Source organism: Martes martes, assembly GCF_963455335.1.
Source record: "Martes martes genome assembly, chromosome: 7".
NCBI classification, from domain to species: Eukaryota; Metazoa; Chordata; class Mammalia; order Carnivora; family Mustelidae; genus Martes; species Martes martes.
The window spans coordinates 18233886-18249601 of NC_137894.1; the positions used below are offsets into that span (position 1 = coordinate 18233886).

At 55.0% G+C, this 15716-nt stretch overlaps 1 protein-coding gene across 1 annotated transcript in view; it reads left to right on the top strand.

Moving 5' to 3' along the window:
* LRRK1 (leucine rich repeat kinase 1) overlaps positions 1-15716 on the top strand; it is a 122898-nt gene that overhangs the window by 83988 nt on the left and 23194 nt on the right. The window contains exons 13-23 of the mRNA XM_080808394.1: positions 15-144; positions 706-818; positions 1234-1448; positions 3734-3898; positions 4383-4555; positions 5526-5646; positions 5878-6037; positions 6467-6743; positions 10182-10353; positions 12904-13067; positions 14297-14436. Coding sequence (XP_080664520.1) covers positions 15-144; positions 706-818; positions 1234-1448; positions 3734-3898; positions 4383-4555; positions 5526-5646; positions 5878-6037; positions 6467-6743; positions 10182-10353; positions 12904-13067; positions 14297-14436 — 1830 coding nt within the window. The remainder of the gene's footprint in view (positions 1-14; positions 145-705; positions 819-1233; positions 1449-3733; positions 3899-4382; positions 4556-5525; positions 5647-5877; positions 6038-6466; positions 6744-10181; positions 10354-12903; positions 13068-14296; positions 14437-15716) is intronic.

Below are 15716 nucleotides of genomic sequence, written 5' to 3' on the forward strand. Positions count from 1 at the left end.
GCGTTTCTTTGCAGCGGGGGTGCTGGAATTTCCGGCCTTCCTCAGTGAGTCTTTGGAAGTCCTTTGTCTGAACGACAATCACCTGGACGCCATCCCTCCCTCGGTTTGCCTCCTGAAGGGTTTATCGGAGCTCTACCTGGGAAAGTGAGTACCCAGCCGGCAGGGGGAGGCGGAGCGTGCTTCTGTCTCCCATCTGAGGACACAGACCCCCGGGGGTGAAGGAAGCCATCTATGTACGGGGAGCCAGCAGGGGGACTTTGAGAACCGGGCTTAGTCAAAGAGCTGGGAGAGGGAAAGGCAGGGGCCCTGATGCCTGATGCCTTCTGTCCTAGCGAGAACTGCTCAGTCCTTCATCCTTCCATGCACCGAATCCCTCCCGCCGGGCGCCGCCGGGGGGCGCGGCATGGGGACAATGAAAATATCAATTCGGTTACGTTGCCTTTTTGAGAAGAGACACTGATAATCTTTATGGCGTCGTAATCGATAGAAGAGAGAGGATGTTGGGGGAGGAAATCTGGTTCTAAGCCACGGGGCTCTGCAGAAGGCAGAGCTGGCTTTCCAGTGAGGAAGGCTTCGGAGTTAACTGCCTCAACGGAATGCTCGAGATATTGGGCTTGGGGTGCAGGGCCCAGAGGCTGACAGCCTGCCGCGTGCACGCATGCGTGTATTTCTTTGTGTCCTCCCGCGGTGTGTGTGTCCCCTCAGCAATCCTGGCCTCCGCGAGCTCCCTGCGGAGCTGGGGCAGCTGAGCAACCTCTGGCAGTTGGACATCGAAGACCTGAACATCACCAACGTGCCCGCAGAGATCAAAAAAGAAGGTAGGCTTTTTGAGGCAGCACCCCTCCCCACCCCAACCGCCCCGGGAAAAGAGGACTCGAGTCTAGTCGTTAAGGACCTGGGCCAGAAGCAGCTTAGGCTCCCGTGGTTGGGCAGGTGCAGAGAGATGACCCAGAAAGTGATGGTGTCTGAGCACCATTGTGCTGCAGTTAACCACATGATGAAACTATGATTCTGTGGGCAGGAAGGATACCGTCTTTAGGTCCTTGACTTTTGGACTCCACTTTTGGGGTAGTTATGACCACAGCTTCCCTGCACCATCCAACCCAATTGCCCTGTCCACGTCCCCCATTAGAACACGTGGAAAGCGTTCCTTCAAGACAGGATTTTGTTGCGAGCATGTTCTCGTCCATACGTCAGCGGCGTCTACCTTCCCCGCTCTGTGATTTTGCCCAGGCCCCAAAGCGATGCTGTCTTACCTGCGCGCTCAGCTGCGGAAAGCAGAGAAGTGCAAGCTGATGAAAATGATCATCGTGGGTCCTCCGCGCCAGGGCAAGTCCACCCTCCTGGAGATCTTACAGACGGGGAGGGCCCCCCAGGTGGTGCACAGCGAGGCCACCATCAGGACCACCAAGTGGGAGCTCCAGAGGCCAGCTGGCTCGAGAGCCAAGGTCAAGGATGGTCGGCGCGCTGAGTCCCCATGGGTGGGAGGGAGATTCCCTGGGCGCCTTCTCTCTCCCCTCTCCAGAGAGCCTGGGATTTTCACAGCCTGGAGCCTCAGGCCCCGGATATTTACAAGGGCCGCTGTCTGCTGTCTCTGACCAGCTCCTGCCAAGGGTGGTGAATAATTTCTTAATAATTTCTTCACATGACCTCGTAGTTGTTCTGTTATAGTTAAATGGAGGCTTCAGGCCAGCGGTTCTTCGTCTTGGCTGTCCATTAGATTTCTCTGATGAGCTTCTAAAGACAGCAGTGGCCAGGCCTTGCCACTCCTGGCCCTAAGGATGGCATTTCAAAGCGTCCAGAGTAGCTGTCCCCGAGAGCAGAGAGCAAACTGCTACCATAGGCAGCAAGACACAGCTCACCTGCCCCTGATGGGGAGGCTGAGGGCGCCCCTGGAATGAATGTCCATCCCCGCTGACACCGGCTTCCACCCCAGGTTCTGAACAGTCGAGTTCTTAAGCCCTATTTAAAACGAATCCTCTGGCGACCCCATTCATCATCGTGTTTTCCGTTCAGTATGAGACAAAGAAAAAGGAACACGGGCTCACCTTGGAATCAGGGGAAAAGAGCCTGTGGAAGAGTTGGGGGGATAAGCACAGCATGAATGCTTAGCTCTTTCTCCCAGCTCAGGGAAGGAATGCACCCCCATCACGCCTCCCTTAGCCTTCGCCGTATTTGTGGTCACACGGAACCACACCAGCACCCGGGTGCGAGGAGGCTGTTTAGGGCAAAACCGACGGGCCTTGGGGCCAGAGGCTGCACGATGGCCCCCCACGGCCCCCAGCACGGGGCCAACTAGAAACAGCTTCCCTTGCGGAGTCTTCTGCACAAGATCACTTGCCAAGTCAGGCTTTCTAAGTTCGGGTCATTAAGCATTTAAGCTATATTATTTTTTTTTAATATTTTTAATTTATTTGACGGACAGAGATCACAAGTAGGTGGAGAGGCAGGCAGAGAGAGAGGAAGGGAAGCAGGCTCTCCGCTGAGCAGAGAGCCCGATGTGGGGCTCGATCCCAGGACCCTGAGACCATGACCTGAGCCGAAGACAGAGGCTTAAGCCACTGAGCCACCCGGGCGCCCCTAAGCTGTATTATTTTAACAGACTCAGACACCAGTTCTCTAGAGAGCAGAGTTCTGCCTGGTAGTACCAGAACCACCACCCCTCCCCGCCCCAGAACTCCCCAGGAGCGAATCTCACTAACTCATGTCCAGAGGCTCTTAAAAGCCACCCAGGATCTCTGGATTCTCTCCTGTTTCGTTTTGTTGGGTTTTGTTTGTTTGTTCTGTTTTGTTTGTTTTTGTTTTTTGAGCAATTACTCAGTGTCACTTTCTTCCAGCCGGTCTTTAGCAAATGATTGTCCGAGGTCCGAGGGGTGAATTGCCGTTTCCATCTTTCCTGTCCCTCGGCCCCGCACTTCCTTTCAGCCGGTGCTATAATTTCCCCTCCTTTGTCAAGGGACCACCAGCACCTGATCTCTTGAACGCGGAGGCCCGTCCCTGCCCGTGTGTCTGGGCCCTCAGCCAGTTTAGAACAGCTGTCCGTTTTCATTCCTTTGCAAAAGCAGGTCAGCACGCCTTGTCTCGTGCCAACGTGCTACGTCGTGGAAATGACCCTTTGCTGCAGAAAGCTGCCGTCTCTCTGCTCGGGCCAGACTCTGAGCTCACAGGATGATAGAGAAACCGCCGTTTACACAGCCTTTCCCGGCAGCACCACAGCTAATCTTTTGTTTGATTCCTACAACGGGGAGGCTTCCCATCCCCCTCGGGGGGCGGCTTCCCATCGTCCTCATTGGGCGCCGCGCTCTGCTCGAGTCCTCGGCCGCGCCCTCGCACGGATGGAGGTTAAGCCTTGACGTGAGCACCGACGTCAGCCCCGGGGGTTCCCTCCAGCAGGAGGTCTAACCGTCTGCTGCAGAGACAGAGACACGACCGTGTCCCCAGTGTTCCACAGACATAGGTGGACGCCAACACCCCAGCCCACGGGCACCCGCCGTCCTGGCCCTGTGCTCTGTGAGCGGTAGATAGAAGCTTCCAGAAGTCCCACCTCGGCGCTGCTGGGTCCCTTTCCCTCGCTTGGGTTCCTTGATTCCCGAGAGAGGCAGCAGGACCGGCCAAGCCCTTCCATGGCTGTGCCTTTCTTAGGCCCCACGCGCAGCACCGGAAGCCGTCAGCGACCTCAGTGTGGCTGTGACTGTGGCTGTGGTCCTAAATGCGGCTCTTGTTGCTCAAGCAGGTGGAGTCTGTGGAATTCACCGTGTGGGACATCGGCGGCCCCGCGAGCATGGCCACCGTCAACCAGTGCTTCTTCACAGACAAGGCCCTGTATGTGGTGGTCTGGAACTTGGCTCTGGGTGAGGAGGCCGTGGCCAGCCTCCAGTTCTGGCTGCTCAACATCGAGGTGAGGAGACACCAGACCCTCAGGTCGCGGGCCGCGGAGCCTCACGGGGGGCCTGCCACTTCTCTGAAGCATCGCCCTTTATTGAAAAAGAAAGAAAGAAACGGTCGGGGAGAAACGCTGGGCATCATGGCGGGCGTTAGGAGGGCCCCTGATTCATAGGTCACCGTGGAGTCCTTAAAACCCTCCTAGGCCAGATGGTTGTCCGTGCCCTCGTCATTTTCTTCTACCTTAAATTTAAGAGCCCACCCCCCCCAGACCCAAAAGGAAGACAGAGCCCCCCCTTCCACAGGTAAAGATGGTAAGAACCTGGATGCAGGCCAGGTCACAGGTAGCACACGCACTGGCTGAGGGATCCGAAATTCAGCCCATCTGGGATGCCTCCTGGAACCTCTCTGTGTACAACATGCCCTCGAGGTTTCTGGAGGTTTCCCGGGAGCTGTTTCCCAGTCCCGTCTATGCTCAGCTGTGGGGCTGTCTCCGGCAGGCTAAGGCCCCAAACGCAGTGGTGCTGGTGGTCGGAACGCACCTGGACTTGATCGAAACCAAATTCCGAGTGGAGAGAATCGCAACGCTGCGCGCCTACGTGCTGGCGCTCTGCCGCTCGCCCTCCGGGTCCCGGGCCACAGGCTTCCCTGACATCACCTTCAAACACTTGCAGTGAGTGTCCTGCTCTCTCGCACCTGGTGCCCGGCGGTCGCTGGGCCGGTGGTGCCCTCACGTGTCCGTCTTCCCCGCCCTGGGTAGGACAAGCTCCCACCAGCGGATTGGCAGAGCAGAGCCCGGGCACCCCCTCCCCAGTGTATGGGTCCCCCCTACCCCATGGACCCTCCTCAGGGTCCCCTCCTCGCCTGTGGCCTGTGCTGAGCATGCACGGCCCCCGTGGGACCCAGATGTAGAAACTCGTGTACCAGCTGTCACATTTGCTGATCTCAGATGGATCACAGACCCCCCCAATGTGGTCCTCGTCCTCACGTTGGGTCTGAGCGGTCCAGGCCAGTGCCAGTGGGATCGGGGCCCTGAGCTTGTTGCTTCTCTCCCCTCCTGTCCTTGGGCTCAGGACAGTCCCGTGGGTTACGGGGATCATTGTGCCCACTTTACAGATGATGGAAGGAGCTCAGTGAGTTAAGCAAGCAAGGAAGCAAGTGTGGGTTGCTATGCTGTGCTGGGGGCTCTCGGGTTCCCTCCCTTCGGGTGGGGTGCCGCAGCCTTGGTGCAGGGATGAGCCTGGGGTCCCTTCCGCTTGTCTCAGAGCACAGGATCGGACTGACCCTGATGCAGAGCTTCAGGACTCCCTCATGTGCCCTTGAGAACACCCCTGAGGCCTGCGATAACAGGACCTGGGTCCAGCCTGCGTCTGCCTTTCCAGCTTGTGTCCTTGAGGGTCACCTTGCACCTTCGGGCCTCACATTCCTCCTCTGTAAAATGGGCACACTCAGGACACCGTGTGTCGCTCCCCACACAGAGCGTCGCACCAAGTGAGCCCTTAATACGTATCTCTGCGTTCACCTTTCCCGGGTCCTTTTAACATGCCAGCGTGAGAGACAAAACCCGGGGACACAGAGATGCTGCCCAGCTTGTGGGAGAGGAGCTGTGTGGCGAGGGATCACGTTCTGTTTTGCACTCGCAGTGAGCTCTCCTGTAAGAGTCTGGAAGGCCACGAGGGGCTGCGGCAGCTGATTTTCCACGTCACGTGCAACATGAAGGACGTGGGCAGCACCATCGGCTGCCAGAGACTCGCGGGGAGGCTGGTGCGTGCTCAGGCCTCCGGCTGCAACCCGGGGGGGGCTGCTCCCCTTCTGTCAGGAATCCCAGCGCGTATGCTGCGTGCTCAGTCTCGCTGGTCCCCATGCAAGCAGTTTTGGGGGAGGGGGTGCAAGGGTGAGGGGGAGCCACCGGGGAGCGGGGGCAGCAGGCAGGGCCAGGTGGGTGGGGCGCGGCTCGGGAGCTGCTGGGGCCCAGCCAGCCCGCCTGTCCCCCAGATCCCCAGGAGCTACCTGAGCCTCCAGGAGGCCGTGCTGGCCGAGCAGCAGCGCCGCAGCCTGGGCGATGACGTGCAGTACCTGACGGACAGGCAGCTGGAGCAGCTGGTAGAGCAGATGCCCGACAAGGACATCAAGGACTACGAGGACCTGCAGTCCGGTGAGCGGGTACCCCGGAGGGCGGCGGGGGATGGGGCAGGGGGAGCCCTGGGAAGGGGCAGTCCCGTGTTTCACCGCTCGGCACCTGTCTACAAGTGACCGTCAGAACACTTGGCGTGGTTGTGACACGAAAGGGGGGTCCATGGTTTAAAGAGTAGGGACGTTTGCAAAGATGGGATCCACGAATGCTGGAGGTGGGCAGATCGGAGCTCCCCCACAGGCTGTCAGGTCAGCACACTGGCAAGAGTTCTGGGGTGCCACTAGGGCACCCGGGACGGGGCAGCAGAGCCATCTGCAGGGCCACGTGTGCCGGGGGCATTGCTTACTTCCCAAGAAGAACCAGTGACCCAGCCCCCTAGGGACTAGGTTACCCCGGAGTCCCTGTCACCTTTTGTCTGACGCTGCTTCTGTCCCCCCCTCTCCTGGGTAGCCATCAGCTTCCTCATAGAAACCGGCACCTTGCTTCACTTCCCGGACACCAGCCACGGCCTGAGGAACCTTTACTTCCTTGACCCCATCTGGCTGTCCGAATGTCTGCAGAGGATCTTTAACATCAAGGGCTCCCGGTCGGTGGCCAAGAACGGGGTGATCCGGGCAGAGGACCTCAGGATGCTGCTGGTGGGGACCGGCTTCACACAGCAGACGGAGGAGCAGTATTTCCAGTTCCTGGCCAAGTTTGAGATCGCCTTGCCTGTGGCCAACGACAGGTGAGGTCACGGCCGGGCCGCTCATGCTGCGCCCCCAGGGAAGGAGTGGGGCTTGGGGTCCCTGGGGGCTTGACCAAGAGCTCCAGGCACGGGCCATGGGGACGGATGACCAGCCCGCCTGGGCTGGCCTCTCTTTTTTGGGCCCTGGGGGATTTCTTTTCAGGGGCTTCAAAGAAACGCATTCACTGAAAAAAAAAAAATGCAGGAAAACAGGCGTGAATGGCATTAAAAATATCTTGCAGGGTCGGGGGGCTCATGTTTTAGAGAGTGGATTACTTGGTTATTTGGTGAATGCAAACGGGGTAAGTGACAAGGAGGCACTAATTATACAACCTGGTTTCCAAATGCAGGGGTGGGCAGGGGCCAGGGTGGGGGTGGGTGCACATGGGTCCCATCCAGTGATGCTACCTCTGAACTAGCTGGGCACGCAGGGCCGCCATGTCCCAATTTCAGTTTCAGCCGCTTCCTGGGTCTGATGCTGATGTTGCCACGAGGCAGTCACCAGGACCCCAAGCGCACAGACCTTTTCCATGCACCTACTGTAGACTGGGTCACCACCTGCCTCCCTAGAGCTAGAGCTAGTCCTAGAGCTCTGGGCTCATGCCCACTGGAGATTCCTGGGAAGCTGGCCTGGACCCTGTGTGGCCAGCCCAGAGACTCCACCTGCGTAGACTGGGCCTCTAGGAGCCAGAGCTGGGCCACCGTGCCTGAGGCACCCCGCAGATTTCCACTCGATCTTATAACTGTGGGAGAGGGCCTCTTGTCGCTTCAGCCCCCTGGGAGCCACGAGGGGGTCCTAAAAGGAGAAACCCCAAGGAGGGATTGAAAGTCTGCATGATCCCTCATACCGTGAATAGGGGGTGTCTTTGACTTTGGTCCATGCAAGATGAGACAGCCTCTAAGTTTACGGTATTGTCGAAATCAGAGAATTTTCCAGTTATTTTACCGACAGGTAAGAGGAATGAGGGGTTACCAGGACTCAATAAAAGCAAGTTGGTTCTGCACACATGTATGACCGGTGGAACCGTAAAATCAGGCAGGTCATGGCCGAGTCTTCTGGAAGGCTTATAGTCCAGTGCGTGAGACCACGGGGCCAGAATGCTTGCATATGAGTCCCAACTGCCTTTCTTGTCTCATCTGTACAACGGGAATAAGACTATCGTCGACTAGTGTTATAATTATTGTGAGGATTAAATCAGATAATACATGTAAAATATGAGAAGTGTCTCTTACCCTTAAAAGCTCCAACGATGGGCCGCCTGGGTGGCTCAGTTGTTTAAGTGTCCGACTCCTGGTTGCAGCTTGGATCATGATCTCCGGGTCTTGAGATCAAGCCCCAAGTCGGGCTCCTTGCTCAGCCCAGGGTCTGCTTGAAATTCTCTCTCTCCCTCTTCCCCTCCCCCTGCTTGTGCATGCGCACACATGCCTGCTCTCTCTCGCTCGCTCGCTCTCTCTCTCTCTCTAAAATAAATAAATCTTAAAAAAAAAAAAAAGAACTCCAAAGACATCAGGTGTCATAAGCATTATTATTGTTACCCTCCCTCTGTGTTAAGTACTCAAAGCCAGTGGCATCTGGTTCCATAGAAAGTCACGAATGTCCGGGCATTTTCCATTTTAGCACAGGTGTAATGGTACCCTTGTGCCCTAGGCAAGTTCCCTCTCCTTGCACGTGAACGTGTATTTGGTTAACAGTGCTGCCCAGCATCTCTGAGAGCTCCTGCCCCACGGAGGCAGTCGCGGCGGTGTAGCGTGAGCCCGCTCCTCCGTAGAGACACGGTCGGTCCCCCCCACCCCAAAGGTTTTGTTCAGCAGACACAGGAAGAATCTTGCTGACCGTCTGGTCATCCCCTGGTTCACCCTTTCGCTGCGAGCGATGGCTTTCCAGCTGGTGAGCCGGTGTCGGTGGTCTGGAGCAGAGCGGCCATGGTCCGTCGGCTGGCATCGCTCCTCTCCCACACTGGCTTCGGAGTGGTCTCTGCCTTTGACCACGTGGAGCGGCTGCTCAGCGTGGGATGCGCTGTCTGCCGGGGCCCCTGGGCGCAGAGCCCACTCCCTCCCCTCACTCAACACCACCCGGGAGAGAAGGAGGCTGCAGGACCGTGTGAGCTCCGTGCTGAGTGTGGCGTGGGCAGAGGAAGGGGCGTAAATCATGGCAAGGCACTGATGAGGACCTCATCAGTGGGGAGAGACAGGGAGCAGGTGTACAGGACTTTTCAGAACATGAAGGACTAAGTCGGGCTTGGGTAAAGGCCTGGGGGTGGAGGGAGAGACACTCTAGCTGGGGTGATTGAGAAGGTCCTCTTACCCCAGACCCGAAGTGGCTGAAAAGGACCTGAAACCTCACTGGCTTGCCCCGCCGGGGCCTCCCCTCCACAACCCTGTGGGGCAGGTGTCTTTCTCTTCCCATGTCAGGAAAGGAGAGTCTGCACGGGGTTGCATGGTGTGCTGAAGGCACAGAGCCGTAATGGACGCTTCTACGATATTTCCAGGGGTCTCTTCCAGAACATTCTAAAGGCACTTTATTGGAGCTAAGCTGATGTATTTAAAAGCCTCAGGGGAGCTGAAGGCCTTTAAGCCACCCCGTGCCTGCCCCCGCAGCTCCCCGCACACAGAGGATTCTGGGTTTCAGGCACGCTCTTGGAGGGGCTCCCCAGCTTCAGCTGTCGTCAGCTGACTCGGTGACTCAGCACTTTTATGATGAGCAAGACGGCTCTCATAAAACATCCCTCTGTGCACAAACAGCCTCATTCTAACTTTTAAGGCAATGGTGTTGTCTCAGCCGTCCAAGAACAATAAATAGCTTCGAAGGCCAGAAATATGACTCTGACCCCAATGTCTGCATGGCCCTTGGAACTGTGCGGCTGTATTTGTGTTTCCTTCGCCATCCAAAGTTAATTTTAAGCAATTCCCCAGTCACAGCCCCCTTTGCTGTGAGCGGACTGAGACTTACTATGTCTGATGTGTTTATGACCACAGACATTCTCGTGTCTTACCTTAGCATATTCTAGTCGCTGTCCTAGAGGTCTTTCAAGAGGTACCTTTATGTCCCCTTCTTCATTTCCTCTTGGAGCATTTATTCTCAAACACAGAAACTACCCTATCTTTCTAAAAGTAAAATTCCAGGAGCACCTGGGTGGCTCAGTGGGTTAAGCATCTGCCTTTGGCTCAGGTCATGATCCCAGGGTCCTGGGATCGAGCCCCGAGTCGGGCTCTCTGCTCAGCAGGGAGTCTGCTTCTCCCTCTGCCTCTGCCTGCTGCTCTGCCGACTTGTGATCCCACTTTCTCTCTCTGTCAAATACATAAATAAAATCTTTAAAACAAACTAAAAAATAAAAGTAGAGTTCCAGAGGCTCTGCGAGGGGGAAGGCACCGGGGCCACCGGGGCAGTGGGCCCAGGCCAGGCCACACCATTCACCTGTCCCCACTGATGTGTTCCAGCTACCTTCTGCCGCACCTCCTTCCGTCCAAACCCGGCCTGGACACTCACGGCATGCGGCACCCCAAGGCCAACACCATTCAGAGAGTGTTTAAGATGAGTTTTGTTCCTGTCGGCTTCTGGCAAAGGTTTATAGCACGGATGCTGATCAGCCTAGCGGAGATGGACCTGCAGGTAGCGGCCGTTTCTACGGGGGGGGGGGGGGGTGCACACAGGGCACCCAGAGCTGAGCTCTCCCGGCAAGGAGAGGCCCTTTGCTGGAAGGGGTTGACTGAAACCCCTTTTTCTGTAGCAAAGCTGCTGCCTTAAGCCCGGGAGGCCAACATGAGCACAGCTACCTTCTCTTCTGTGGCTGGCAGACCCCTTTGCGCCCTTCTGTGAATAAGAAACCAGCCCCTAGCTGGCTCAGAATCCACATTTTAGGAGCTCTGGTTGTAAACCAGCCCCCATCAGAAATCCCCTTGTTAGAACAGGATGGCCGGGCCCCCTCCGAGGTTCCGTTCCGATGCAGTGGGTGTGGACTGGGAACCCGCATTTTGCGTGTCTAACCATGGTCCCCTGCAATGCTGTGGGTTTGGAGACCACACTTAGAGAACCATGGCTTTGCCATTCAGGCAGGGCCCTGAATCACCTGGGGAGTTTCTGACAGATACGGAGAGAGTGCAGGCTGCCTAAATCAGACTCTCTCGGGGCGCCACCCAGGCACTGGGAGTTTTTAGAACTTGCCAGGTGATTTCACTGTCAAGTCCAAGAACCACTTGCGTGGATCTTTAACTTGGGCTGGAAGCAGTGATGACCTGACCCAAGGAGTTCCTTTCCGTGGATTCACCCGGTAGGGGGTCAAAAGGAGTGCTGGCTTTCTGCCACCCTGAATTTCATGCAAAACAGTAACACGAAAGTAGTATTTGTCTAGAATGGCGTTTCTCAAAGTGGGATTCCTGGACCAGCAGAACCTCACCTGGGAACTTGTTAGAAATGATGGGTATTAAGGAGGGCACATATTGTCTGGAGCCCTGGGTGTGGTGCATAAACAATGAATCTTGGAACACTGAAAAAATAAAATTAAATTAAAAAAATAATAAAATACAATGGTAAGGAAACAAATAAATATTTAAGATTTCTCAAAAAAAAAAAAAAAAAAAAAGAAATGCAAATCCATGCCTCTCCCCACTACACACACCCACTACGTCAGAAACTCCAGGACAGAGCCCAGTGCTCTGATTTTCACAAGCCTTCCAGAGGATTCTGACCCAGTATGAGCACCCCTGGCATAAACTTGGAATATTTGATGCTAAATTCAACATGAATAATTGTTGAATAATTGATACTAAATTCACTATGAGTTTCATTTTTGCCACATTCTAATGAAAAAGGCCCTGATGGAATTAACAACCCTGTGGCTGACTAAAGATGTTCTTTGATCTTCCGAACATTTTACTGAAATGTGTTAAAAAATCAATACAAGAGCCTGAAAATCGTAACTGCTGTAGCCCATGTTGTTGGGTGGGGGGCTTGTTTGCAAGTCTTGGGGGGGCCCACTGATGATGGTAAGAGTGGGTACAGGAGCTGGCTGGTCTACAATTCTGATTCGGTCACTCTGCCCTCCCTTTGAACTGTCCTCCTGCCGCGTTCTAAGTGGGAGGTCACAGAACACAGCGTTGCTGTCAGCGTGGGAGGCCTGAGCTCCCAAGGGGGCTCTGTGGGGGAGGGTGGGGGGCCCAGCTGGGCGTGGGGGCGGGCGCCCTTCCAGGCGGCAGCCCTCCCTCCCAATGAGAGGAGAAGTCCCATTAAAATTCAGATGAGGAGGAGTTCACTCTCAAAAGTAGTCAGAGGCATACAAATGCAAGCAACAGATGAGATGCTGACCACTTCGCACGTCTCAAGCCCCAGACTGAAGCCACAGTGGGCGGCCCCAGAAGCAGGACACGTTCCCATGCCGTGGCCGGTGTATATACGGTCGAATTCTTCCCACAGCAGCTCCTCGGTCCATATCCAGAGCCTAAAAAACGTTCAGACCCTTGGGTGCAATAATCCTACCGCTAAAAACGTGAGCGAAGGGAATCACTTGAAATCAGAGAACGCTTTGTGACTTTTCATGGATCGTTGGCCTGGCCTGCTTGAGGGAGTGGACGATGGGAACAACCCAGACATTCCAAGAAACGAATGATCAGGAAGTCACTATACTTCACAAAATACTGAGCTTTAGAAAAATGACTGTTATGTGAGTTTTTTAGTGGCGTAGGGGAAGTGAAGTTTTTTGAAAGCATCCAAAATGAGAAATTTAGAAAATTAGAAATACAAAATTAGAAAATACGGCTTCAGCTGTTTTCCAAACGTATACATAGAAAAAAAAAATCCTGGAATAAAAGACACCAAAATCTCTCTGCTTAGTGTTAAGTGTTTTGGGGGGTTTTATTTTGTTTTTTTGTATGTTTTCCTGTATTTTCTACATTTTTCTAACATGAATTTTTGCTTGTCAAATCAGGGAGTGAAAAGGTTTGAAAAAGAAGAGCCTATTATCAGTCCTTTGGGAAAACTGTGCTCCCAGAGTGTCGTGGGGACCCCCCTCCAGATCGTGCAGTGTTTAATTTGGCAGCGGGCAGTGCGGTGCGGGAGGAGGGAGTGGGGAGGAGGGGCGGCATTTATCACGACGGGACCAGGCGGGCCTCTTCAGAGAGAGGAGGCTGGAATGCGTAAGCAGGGTCTTGTCTCTCTGTCTTTCAGCTCTTCGAAAACAGGAAGAATACTAAAAGCAGACACAGGAAAGTCACCATTTACAGTTTTACAGGAAGCCAGAGAAATCGCTGCAGCACATTCAGAGTGAAAAGAAATCAGACCATCTATTGGCAGGAAGGGCTCCTGGTCACTTTTGATGGGGGCTACCTCAGGTAGGAACGGTCGGGAACGTGCCTGACTGGGTCACCGTGGTGCCATGGGAGCAGCCCCCACGGCGGCCTCCTCCAGGGGACCGTCTGCTTCATGTCCAGAGTTCTTCCAAGAGCAGCTTGTCGTGGCAGCCTGCCGGAAAGAGGAGACCCTCCCCAGCAACTGCCCCCATCTCCTCTCCCCTCCTCCTCTCCCCTGGCAGGACAGGAAAGGTGAAGGGAGGTGTGGTGACCACAGCCCAGGACTTGAGGGAAGTGGGTAGCCACTGAGCTCTGGGGTAAGAGATGCCGGCAACCCCGTGGTCACTTAGGGAACACCTTCAGGAGCCTTGCTGCCATCTGGCCCTGTCCCCTGGTCCTAAGTGATGATGGCCCAAAGGACACCATTGATCCCCCACGTGACATAACAAGATACATAACTTAGCTCCCTTTTCCTGGTTTCTTTCCATTTTTGAAACACAGAAAGACAAAAGCAGCTCAAGAGGTTTGATAAGTGACTTTTAATCAGCTTTAATAAACACACAAGATGGTTTCGTATTTACACTGAATTTTTCAAAATATTCTTCAGCTCCACGAGAGGGGAGGGAGAAAGATCTTCTTTTGAGGGCCTGACTTGAGCCATTCTCGGTGGCTAGTGTTTTCATATGGATGTTCCCAGAGGCACCTGGGTGGCTCAGTCGTTGGGCATCTGCCTTCAGCTCAGGTCATGATCCCAGGGTCCTGAGATCGAGCCCCACACCATTCTGTATCTGGATCCCTGCTCGGCGGGAAGCCTGCTTCTCCCTTTCCCACTCCCCCTGCTGGTGTTCCCTCTCTCGCTCTCTCTGTCTCTGTCAAATAAATAAATAAAACCTTTAAAAAAAAAAAATAGATGTTACCATTTAAACCTCACAGCTGCCACCTAGCAAATGAGTATCTTGTAGTTCAGAGAAGGCGAGAACCTTCCCCAAGGTCACCCCTAGGGGTCTATCCCTGCCTGAACATCTCTTCCTGCAAAGTCCCTGTGATGTCTGCGTCACTGGGCTGAGAAGTGGGGCGGGGACAAGGCAGGGTTACACGTACAAGTACACAAACACAGGGGTCCCCCTGACTGTCCTGCCTGGGCACAGGGTCCTGGGGTCAGGGTAGGGGTGAGGTGTTCCCTGGGGTTCGGGTCTCAGCCTGGAGGCAAGGAGATCATCCCAGGGCCCTCCATGGCGAGATCACAGTGGGCTCTTCCTTTCGGGTTGCAGTGTGGAATCATCAGATGTGAACTGGAAAAAGAAGAAAAGCGGAGGAATAAAAATCATTTGCCAGTCAGAAGTGAGGGACTTCTCTGCCATGGCATTTATCACAGACCACGTCAACTCCCTGATTGATCAATGGTTTCCCGGTAAGAGAACATTCTGGAACCAAGTCTTTGTTCATGTTAATATTTCTTTACAAATCAGGGTGGGGCTCGTTCTGCGGGGAGCAGAAGTCTCACTGGGATTCAGCCCACAGAAACCAGAGAGGTCCTAATGGCCTTTTGGCAGAATCTTGATCCCTGGCGAAGCCCGGCTATGACATGGGTTTGGGCACTACAGGGAAGACATGGGCCCAGACCCCACAGGGTGTGTGCAGGCCTTGGCTTCCTGGCTGCCCACAGTGTTCGGGAAGACAGACAGGCCTGGGTGCCCCGCCTGGTCCAAGGAGACCCTCAACGGATGCTTCACACAGGTCCTGTTTACACAGTGAGGACGCTGCTGAAATCTGGGGGGACCCCATGGATGGGGTGAGACGGCAAGGGAGCCACACCTGTCAAGGACCCCCGTTTTCCTTTCCTGCCAGCTCCCACCCCCAAATCCCAGAGGTGACCAACCACCACATGGCCCTTTGATCTGCTTCTTCATTAACAATCCACCCAAAGAAAATGCTTTTTGAAGTGAAGTTTCTGAGGCCCTCTGTTTGTTTTGCTACCAGAGTAGAGACAAACCCATGGGGTGTCCTGCGGGAGGAGGCTGCGTGGGGCAGACCTGGCAGCCTCTTCCCCACGAGCCCCCAGCCTCTGAAGGCTGGCGTGCAAGAGAGTGGAGAATGGGTGTGGACACCAAGACCTGCTTGGCCAGGACCCTTGCCTCCCTGAGCTGGCGTGTCTCCTGCAGCCATCGCTGCGTCCCAGGCCAGCCTCAGGAGGGGTGCTTAAAGAGCATAGCAGACCATGTTCCGGACTCATGGTCTGGACACCGGGGACTGGAGGCCTTCCAGGGCTGATGGAAAAGCTGACCTATAAGGAAAAAAGCTTAGAAAGGGGCCCACGAGGGACACCTGGGTGGCTCAGTCAGTTAAGCATCTGACTCTTGGTTTCAACTGGGGTCATGATCTCGGGATCCTGGGATCGAGCCCCATGTGAGGCTCCGTGCTCAGTGGGGAGTCTGCTTGCGATTCTCTCTCCCCTTCCCCCCTTCTCTCTCACTCTCTAAAATATATAAATAAGTCTTTTTAAAAAATGAAAGAAAGAAAGGAGCCCTAGAGAAGGCATTTGACTTGTGGCAGTTTGGGTGTCCTTGGTCATCCAAGGAAGCCTCTATGAGGCTTCCCATAGAGCCTCCCATATGAGCCTCCCTGGGCTTTTGGGATGCCCCGCCAACCGGTGACCACCCCACCCCCCCACAGCTGGTCCTAGGGGAGATT